This window comes from Schistocerca serialis, chromosome 8, assembly GCF_023864345.2.
Source record: "Schistocerca serialis cubense isolate TAMUIC-IGC-003099 chromosome 8, iqSchSeri2.2, whole genome shotgun sequence".
Lineage (NCBI taxonomy): Eukaryota > Metazoa > Arthropoda > Insecta > Orthoptera > Acrididae > Schistocerca > Schistocerca serialis.
In genome coordinates, this window is record NC_064645.1 from 302,978,845 (window position 1) to 302,989,698 (window position 10,854).

At 41.6% G+C, this 10,854-nt stretch overlaps 1 protein-coding gene across 1 annotated transcript in view; it reads left to right on the forward strand.

Annotated features, from left to right (window-relative positions):
- The window catches only part of LOC126416984 (uncharacterized), a 63,342-nt gene extending 52,912 nt beyond the window's left edge, over positions 1-10,430 (forward strand). Inside the window, exon 5 of the mRNA XM_050084868.1 lies at positions 10,368-10,430. Within this exon, the coding sequence (XP_049940825.1) occupies positions 10,368-10,430 (63 nt within the window). The remainder of the gene's footprint in view (positions 1-10,367) is intronic.
- Positions 10,431-10,854: the final 424 nt, after the last annotated feature.

Below are 10,854 nucleotides of genomic sequence, written 5' to 3' on the forward strand. Positions count from 1 at the left end.
CATGCAGTATTCAATCAGCTGTTGTTCTTGTTCGGGAGATACAACAGTTTTATGTCCAAGTTTGGTCTTCGTGGCTAAATCAGCTGGTAAATCTGATTTTACTAGCCTAAATAGAGTGGCCATGGGAACTTGGTTAGATTTGGCTGCCTTCAGTATACCCATCTTTTCTTCTGTAACATATTTAATCGCTGTTTGTGTAGCAGACTCATCCCACTGCTTTCCAGTTCCTGAAGACATTCTGAAGCAATACCTATAAATAAAACAAGTTTTGGATAGGAAATAAATATAGAATAGTAAGGTACAAATATGGAAAGCTTGTATTCCGTATTAATGACAGAGCCATCTTGAAATTTTGAAATGTGAATATAATCAAAAATTTAATTTTAAAAAGGCAACAAACACTCCATTTTACAGCTTAATGTATTACCTAAATGTCTGTCTAGAAAATATATTAATAATTTGTATATTATGACAAGAATGAAACTGAAAACAACCAGCCTGCAACAATTATTCTGTATATAGGTTGACTCTTACAGAGAAGCCAGCAGCAACCAGCCGCTTTTTATAATGCTGTTTATTTATTTAATCAGCGCCGTTACCGGTTTCGAATCGACAGGTTCATCATCTGGCGGCTTATTCACATTAAGAGACATTTTACACGTGTCTTAACGGCAACAAGCCGTCTGATATTGAATCTGTCGATTCGAAATTGGTAACGGTGCTTTTTAAATAAATAAATAGCATGATAAAAAGTGACTCTGTAAGAGTCAACCTATATTCTGTATACAACCACGGACTCAGAACGTCAGTTTTCGACAAAACAGCAACAATTATTCTTACTAGTCAATTCGTTAAAACAACTTTACTTACCCGTATTGGCTGCCAGCTGTAATATGAATGCATCCCAAAGAATTTTACAGTTGCTAAGGTTTGTTTATAAGCAGATTACTAGAGTACAGCAGTTACAGGGCGAGAAATCATAGTATTTCTTATTACTACCCCTGTACCACATTTATAACTCTTCCTCCTTCTTTATATATAGGCGACGACAATCAACGATCCTTTCTTTCAGTGCAGATGCACACCATGCCTGATCTCTTACGGGAATCAGGCACTGAAAGTAAGGACTTCACGGGTAGTGTCGCTATGTCCGTAATGTGCAACAGGCCGGGAATTTGGGTCGGAATGGAAACGTGCTCGGATGGCCGGGGCAATCAAGGCGACCGCTGACTTAAAGTGGGAACTCCGGTTCGAATCCTTGTCTGGCACAATTTTCACATGTTATCATTGATACATTTCAATTCCCAGATGCGGCTAACATCATCAAAACCTTAGTTATAAGGCCGCTGGATAGAACAAGGCATCTCTTTTAATTATATACACCAATTATACACATGTTGAGATGAAGGAAGTTAGAGAGAAGCGAGCAAAGTAAATAAATTATCTCACAGTTCACAATCGAATAAAAAGAGTTCATAAAGATGACCAAGTACAAAAAAGGGAGAAAAGATGCAAGGATAAAAAAGTAAACACCATAGACAATGTTTTAACCTATTCAAAACTGAAACCCATGCGAGCTCTGTTTCACATCTTCAGATATTGGCATACTCCAATTGGAGCAAATATAAATTTGAAAGCAGGAAAAGTATGCTGGATGGTCTTGAATTGGCCAGCTGTTAAGAAAAATGCCTTAGACAAAGTATGCATAGCATATTGAAATAACATTTTTCATGCGCACATCTCGATTAGGTCTGGGCTCAAAGTTATTTCTAGAATTCGAAGACTGGATAATACTGTAAATTCGAAAGAATTCATGATAATCATCGATGAAACGCAGCACTGGTAGAGTTAGTGTTTTATAGGTGACTTCTGAGATGCAAGACTTTTTCACAGCTGTGTTGATGCTTTGTCCAGTAATAATCCCATACAGTCTATAAGGGAAATTCCAAGGACAGCTCTTAGACTTCAAACGCCTTATTTAGAGACAAGCAGATGGTTACGTGGAGCACGAGGTGTTAAAGAAGTACGTACCTGAAATCTAGGAAGTGGTCTTAGGATTAAGAGGGCGTGCTCTGAATCAGTATTGCTTGCCGCATACACGTAGGTCACAAGCTTCATAGAATAAAGAATATGGTAGAAGGTCAAAGTATGGGCTACCGTTTGCTTTTAGGCAATAAAATTTTTGTGGCAGTGAAGTCGCTAAAAGACCCCTCTAATTGTAGTATAGCATGTGCTAGTCAATATTTTGGAGGACTAAGCATATTAAAAATAAAACTATTTATTTTAAGTAATCTAGTTCGAAAACCATTACAGAAACGTCAAATTTTTGCATGAGTTCTAATATGGATCACCCTTAACGTGAAGGGAAGAAATTGAAAAACAAGTTTAAAGTGCAAGTTTGTTTTTTATAATGACGTTTGTAAACGTCGTTGTCCACACCTGCACATACACCATGTACCAATACACGCACTCCTTTTCATCCAGGGAAGGTTTATTCTCATCATATGAATTCGTCAGACGTATATACTTCCTTCTTTTTCAAAAAAAAAAAAAAATGTTGAAATGTGTGTGAAATCTTATGGGACTTAACTGCTAAGGTCGTCAGTCCCTAAGCTTACACACTACTTAACCTAAATTATCCTAAGGACAAACACACACACCCATGCCCGAGGGAGGACTCGAACCGGGACTTCCTTCTTTTTCCGTTGATTTTTTCAAATATCTGTTAGCTTTTCATTTTATTTTTGATTCTGCTTCAATTGTGCGTGAGGAAGAAACATCTGTCCAATGAATGTGCGAGCTGTTTTTTGTGCGGTGATCCTGTAATCAAGCAAACTACTGCAGCCTTCCAACCTCTGTTGGAAGTTTTCTTTCCGACTGTGGGTGGTGAAAAAATGTCAAAAGGGCTGACAGCAGCCGACAGTCCTGGGTGGGCCTCCGATGAAGGATGGGTGTGCAGCGGACATTCTGAAGGATAACCGCGTATACGGCGGTGCTGTTGGAGGTCATGTGTTAACCTGGCTCAGAGTTGGAAGAGACAGGAGACGCTTGTACTGGTGAGAAGACATCAGCAGCGTCTGGTAGTACTTCAACAAGCTGGTGGTGATGGACTGTTACAAGAGTTTTGAGCTTTCTGTTAAGCACATGGGAAATCGGCGTCTGTGAAGAGGTGGTCGTTCAAAGGATAAAACCCTATGGTTTTAAAGCCACTTTCGCCACTCTAACCAGTGTTAACTTGTAGATAGACTGCCAGAGCAATTCCGTAATAGCTTGCTGAGCATGCACTGTAAACTGTCTTGCTTGTTCACTGTAGTAGACGTTGAATGCTACCATGGAAGGTTTATCAAGGTGGCTGGAGCGTGTGTGTTGAGTGAGGAGGCAATGAAAGTATGCAAATGGGGCTCATCCTGGCCTTATCAATCACTTTAGCGTTACGAACGTGGCTGTAGTGCTCGTCTTAAACTAGGAGAACTGGTTAATCTTCATTCAGCTTGACCGTTTCTATAAAATGGTCGAACCACTCTGTAAACAAGTGAATTTGAACCCAACCACATGCGAGTACTCAGATGATACTTCCTGATGGGACTCTATCAATATTCTCATTCTCTGAACCTGGAAAAAATTAAACAAGGAGAAACAAAATGTTCTGATACGCTCAAATAAGCTATGCACCCCTTTATGCAGATTTAAGGCTTCAGTTTGATACTTTCCCTATCTTCCGATTTTTTGAGACAGTTTACTGTGCACAATACTCAAACCTGTCTTATCAACGTTATATGGGTGGCAGTATTTACTGTAATCTTCTAATACCTCAAAAAAACCTGAGACATTTGTTTTGTTCGACTCCAGTGCTCTTTAAAAAGAAAAGCCACTGGGCTTAAGAACTGATGACGATTCAGGTTCATATCTGCCCAATTCCTACCTCCTTCGTTAGTGGTGAAAGGTGCGTTAACGAAATCCATCTCAGCTAAAACAGATGGCCGTTCGTTACACACCGGATAAAGTAAAGCAAAAACGAGAAGTTGTTGCATGCTCAACAAGTAAGGAACAAGCTCATTTTCCAAATGTGGTCCTATTACAAAAGATCTGTCTAGCTTTCTTCGCCCTCACAGCAGTAATGGCTTGACACATCTTCAAAGGGTTCCATGTCATTCTTTTGCCCTTGGATTGGTAGTTGCGCTTGTTAGGGGACATCCTGCGACAGCAAAACTATAGCAGCTTTCAACTACAGTTATTGAAATATAAAAGGTCCAGATTTGAGCTAACCCATAATTAGATCCTTCACAGTGGCCCATATTTAGACCACACAATCATTCCCACAAAATGGTCACGACGGTCGTTACGAAATGCACACTGAAGTGTTGAAACTGAAGACCAGCTAGTTCAGCATATCAGTAAAACAGCTCTCCGAAGAAACTGCATGCAGAATTAACTCCGAACCTAAAGGAAATTTTTAAGAATATACATATCGATAGATCGAAATCCTTGGAATCTAGTTTTTCATGCCTGAAAATTCACCGCAACCAAACAATACACGTTCAAATAACAACTCTTCACAGTCATCCTCGCAGGTAGTGGATAGAAGGTTTACTCTTTAGCTGGGCAAGTGGCTCCACTTTTTGGGCCTCATATCCATATGTAGCCCAACGCCCAAAATTTGGACCTCCTCCTCACATCGCAAGACAAGTACGTGCAGTAGCGTTAGGTTGTTAACAACTCACAGATGAACAAAAGTCTGGTAATAGCAAAGTAATTCCAGAGTAGAGGTAAATCAGGACCGAAGTGTCTTCTTTGGTTCCCCATCCACATTCATGGAAAAAAAATTGCAACATCAAAAAATAATTATTGTAGACTAATGAAATATTGAGAATACATTTGTCTAGGCAAAATACAGTATCTTATCAAAAGTATCAGGACACCCCCAAAAACATACGTTTTTCATATTAGGTGCATTGTGCTGCCACCTACTGCCACGTGCTCCATATTAGCAATCTCAGTAGTCATTAGACATCGTGAGAGAGCAGAATGGGGCGCTCTGCGGAACTCACGGACTTTGAACGTGGTCAGGTGATTGGATGTCACTTGTGTCATACATCTGTACGCGAGATTTCCACACTCCTAAACATCCGTAGATGGCAATAACATAGTGATAGTGAAATGGAAACCTGAAGGGACACGTACAGCCCAAAAGCGTACACGCCGACCTCGTCTGTTGACTGGAAGAGACCGCCGACAGTTGAAGATGGTCGAAATGTGTAATAGGCAGACATCTATCCAGATCATCACACAGGAATTCCAAACTGCATCATGATCCACTCCAAGTACTATGATAGTTAGGTGGGAGGTGAGAAAACTTGGATTTCATGGTTGAGCGACTGCTCATAAGCCACACGTCACCTCGGTAAATGCCTGACAACGCCTCGCTTGGTGTAAGGAACGTAAACATTTTACGATTGAACAGTGAAATAATGTTGTACTGAGTGACGAATCACGGTAGACAATGTGGTGATCCGATGGCAAGGTGTGGGTATGGCGAATGCCCGATGAACGTCACCTGCCAGCGTGTGTAGTACCAACAGTGAAATTTGAGGGCCATGGTGTTATGGTGTGGTCGTGTTTTTCATGGAGGGATCTTGCACCCCTTGTTATTTGGCGTGACACTATCACAGCATAGACCTACATTGATGTTTTAAGTACCTTCTTGCTTCCCACTGTTGAAGAGCAATTCGGGGATGGCGACTGCATCTTTCAACACGATCGAGCACCTGTTCATAATGCACGGCCTGTGGCCGAGTGGTTACATGACAATAACATCCCTGTAATGGACTGTCCAGCATAGAGTCCTGAACTGAATCCAACAGAACACCTTTGTTGTGTTTTGGATCGCCGACTTCGTGCCACGCCTCGCTAGCCGACATCGATACCTCTCCTCAGTGCAGCACTCCGTGAAGAATTGGCTGCCATTCCCCAAGAAACCTTCCAGCAACTGACTCAACGCATGCCTGCGAGAGTGGAAGCAATCATAACGGCTAAGGGTGAGCCAACACGATATTGAATTCCCGCATTACCGATGGAGGGCGCCACGAAATTTTCAGCCAAGTGTCCGGATACTTTTGATTAAATAGTGTATTTAAGTGATTAATATTGCAAGATCATAAGTCAAGGGTTATACGCCTTTGCAAATGTGAAATGCTAGTACATTAATAACCGGTGTAACCGCCAGAATGTTGCATGCAAGCATGCAAACGTGCATACATTGTGTTATACACTCGCCAGATGTCAGTTCGTGGAATAGAATTCGATGCCTGTTGCACGTAGTTGGTCAATACAGGTACATTTAGTGCTGTTTGTGTATGGCGCTGAAGTTGTCGTCCGATGATGTCCCATATATGCTCTGTTGGAGACAGATGAAGTGATTGAGCAGGCCAAGACAACATGTCGGTACACTGTAGAGCATGTTGGGATACAACAGCGGTATGTGGACGAGGATCATCCTGTTGGAAGACACCCCTGGAATGCTGTTTATGAATGGCAGCACAACAAGTCGAATCACCAGACTGACGTACAAATTTGCATTCAATGAGTGCTCCTGGTGAAGCCGCAAATGGTTGTGGTTTGGAGTCACTGGCGTGCACGCTACAGGGCGTCTGACCTCGAAGCTGTACTTCAGGTAACCGATTTGTAACAGTTCGCTGTGTCACTGTGGTGCCACCTTCTGTTCACATTGCCGCTGCAGATGCCGTACGATGTGCCAGAGCCATACGCCGAACACGATGATCTTCTCTCTCGGTAGTGCCACGTGGTCGTCCGGCGCCTGGTCCTCTTGCGATTGTACGTTCTCGGGAATTGCCATTAATCATGTTCGGTGGCTACATTTCCGCCAAGTCTTTCTGCAATGTTGCAAAAGGAGCGCTCAGCTTCTCGTAGCCCTATTACACAACCAAGTCCAAACTTCGTTACGTGTTGACAATGGCGTCTTTGTCGCATTAAAGGCACTTTCTACTCACAACAACTCACTATGCCCAGTCTCAAAGGTAACCGACGCTCAAGACCTTTGCTGCGTGTATTTAAAGAAAACTTGATTTTCATTCTCATAGTGGCGCTATTAGCGCCATTCTTTGCAACTGGTGCCAAATTTGAATAGACATCTCTTTCAGACGCAGAAACACACCTACCAATTTCCGTTTATGTCGCAAAACTTCTTGTTGGTGCTACGATTTTTTAAACCCAAGTTATCAGTACACTTTTGGTAAAAGTACAGAACAGTCGTGGCTTCATCGTAGCGGTCGATTCTTCTGGAAACTGTCAGCACACACTGCCCTGAAGCTAGCTCTTAATCTGGCAAACTTAGAGATGCCAATGTGCACTATTTCAAAAGATCGCAGTCTTGCTGAGGTACCGATAAACACTAAAATTAAGGTTTGGACAGAAGTTAATATGGTATAAAAGAGAGCGATTATAGCTTTCACTATGATTGAACAGTAAAGTAGAATTTATTAAATTTGTTTTGGGTAATAGCTTACTGTTACTAGTTCAGATTTTCTCCTAACTTTACCAACGGTGCCAAGAGCATGCCAGATGATAAAATACACTACTGGCCATTAAAATTGCGACATCTACAACGTGTCGACATGAGGAAAGTTTCCAACCATTTTCTCATACACAAACAGCAGTTGACCTGAGTTGCCTGGTGGAACGTTGTTGTGATGCCTCGTGTAAGGACGAGAAATGCGTACCATGACGTTTCCGACTTTGATAAAGGTCGGATCGTAGCCTGTCGCGATTGTGGTTTAGCGTATCGCGACGTTGCTGCTCGCGTTGGTCGGGATCCATGACTGTTAGCATAAGATGGAATCATGTTTCAGGAGGGTAATACGGAACGCCGTGCTGGATCACAACGGTCTCGTATCACTAGCAGTCGAGATGACAGGCATCTTATCCGCATGGCTGTAACCGATCGTGCATCCACGTCTCGATCCCTGAGTCAACAGATGCGGACGTTTGCAAGACAACAACCATCTGCACGACAGTTCGACGACGTTTGCAGCAGCATGGACTATCAGCTCGGAGACCATGGCTGCGGTTACCCTTGACGCTGCATCACAGACAGTAGCGCCTGCGATGGTGTACTCAACGACGAACCTGGCTGCACCAATAGCAAAACGTCATTTTTTTCCGATGAATCCAGGTTCTGTTTACAGCATCATAGTGGTCACATCCGTGTTTGGCGACATCGCAGTGAACACACATTGGAAGCGTGTATTGGTCATCGCCATACTGGCGTATCATCCGGCGTGATGGTATGGGGTGCCATTGGTTACACGTCTCGGTCACCTCCTGTTCCCGTTGACGGTACTTTGAACAGTGGACGTTACATTTCAGATGTGTTACGACCCGTGGCTCTACCCCTACGGACAGCTATAGGCGGTGCAGAGGGGATACACAAATTTGTCCTACCCAGGTGTAATGTTACCAAAGCTAATTGAAGAGAGGTGAGATGCGAAGTGAAAAGTCATGTATGACTGATCGGGAGCCGATGGCACAGATTCGGCCCAATTATCCTGACTCCGAATACAAGTCTGTTAAAGAAATAAACGTTTTGTGGACTCGGACCTCTCTTCACCAGCTTCCTCCGGGACGGGGTCAGGATACCATTCCCGTTTCACGCCTTTCCAAGTGCGCCCTGGAGCTCTACAAAGTGCACTTGTCCCTTGTCATCGTAGGCTGTCTGCGCGAGTGCAGGTTGCTTACCCTTCTATGGTGTACGAAATATTTGCAATCGTCACCTGCACGCCTCTTCATGGGGCAATCTGTTGTTATTTCCCCGTGATGAGCTAGAACATCGACTTCGCCCAGACTATAGCGTTGAGCGTCACTACTTTTTCTCGTGTAGGTTTCTGAACAGGAATGGTCAGCCATTCCTCCATAAACATTGAGGCATCTTACTGAAAGAGTACCCAACAGAGTTCGAGCTGTCATAAAGTCGAAGGGTGAACATACCCCATATTTATGTCCACTATAGGTATCCAGGTACCTTCATCAGATAGTCTATATTCAGCCTAACAATTTGAATACAGACTGTAACAAAATAACTCTTGCCACATACTTCACAGTGATTTTTCAGGAAACTTGTACTGGAATATCACAAATACTTGTCCTCCGACTTTTACGTGTGATGTTCGCAGAAACAATAAGTAAAATAAAACAAATGACTGGTACTGATTTTATTTTAATGTTACTTCCATGACCATATTGATTCCTAGCCAACCTGTAATATGCAATACAAAATTGCGGCCTGATGATGGTCTTAAAAGGAACTGAAACCAGTCATCAAGTGAAATACACACAACTTTCATGTATTCTAGACTATTTTATTGAAATAATTTTAATAGCCAGGTAATCTTCGAGAAACGGACGGTTTTTTAATGAACAGCATTATTTTGTACATTATCTTGGTTAATGCCTTCTGCTTGGCTTACGTGGTCAGTTACAAATATTTGTGTTATTAACGTCGCTGCCATTCTCTGAAATCCAATTTTCAACTCTAAGGAATATTAACGGCGTTTATCAGTTAAAACCACATTCTTAACGGCAGATTTCATCTCCATTAAACTTTCTAGTTTGTTAGCAGAAACACGCTCTTTCAAATACCCCAAGAAAAAACGTCCAAACTAATCTTTGGTGACCGCGGCACATCACGGGAAAGAGAAATGAGGTATCCAGTGAAAAAGTTTCCCACGACTGTCGCCGTTTCAGTTGAAGTGTGAGACACCATATCATCCTGTTGAAAACAAACACTCCTTGTGCTTATCCGTCATCTCCTCAATTCTGGAATAAATGATAATGTGTTCAGCATGAATGTGTACATAATTAGGATTTCACTGTCGTTGGTACACCATCCTCATAAGACGTTCGCTTCCAGTATCTGCATGGAAATGTTTTACAGAGGTTAGCTACATCCACCGAAGTTTTCACCAGTTGTTATTAATTTTAAATTACCTTTTTTCGGTACCATAACTCTTAATATTGTTCCGTGAGTTTCACCATAAGCCATTCAATGTAGCATCGTATTACAAGACCCTGTGAAGCGTTACAAGATTATATCATTAGAAAATGAACGTAGATAAAATAGTAAGGAAACTGTTCTTCGGGTATAACAAAACTGCCTTACTAATAATATAAGCGAATATTATAGATGAAACATCTTCTTAACCAGTTAGATCTTTATTTGTTAGAATATTCATACAGAAGTGTTATTGACTGCTGTTGTAGATTGCGGATACTAAATAGAAATTATTTTAGTATTCTTAAGAATTAGTTTAGTAGTTCTGGAAATTTTCTCTAATTATTCCTTTCTTTCTTTGCAGGTCGTCAATGTGTCTTATTCATTCTTCGCGATTCTTCGAAATTTCAAGGATGAAAAAGTGTAACAACAATTTTTCTTAATGCTTTCTTCTATTACGAAACTATGTCATGAATAAACTGGTTAACATGATGTCGTGAAGACCGGTATCCTTTTTCTGATATAATTCGTTACCTAGGAAAATGCTGTAATTTTGTGGCGTATCAAGTGAACTGTTCACTGACGGTAAGAAATTGAAGCCACAAAAGAGTGGAAACCTGTTCCAACTACATTCTCGAATGATGTGACGAAACCAAACTTCATTACATAAATTACACTAAATTCGTCACAAAATGTGTACGATATGCCACTGAAAATAACATTGGGCGAAGGTTTCAGTGCCATAGTTATTATTACAAAATTTCGTTTAATGTTTTCACCACGTAAATAGGCTTGTAAGGCAAGCCTATTACCACTAGTTGCATTGTAATTAGAAGTGACTGTATTAATCC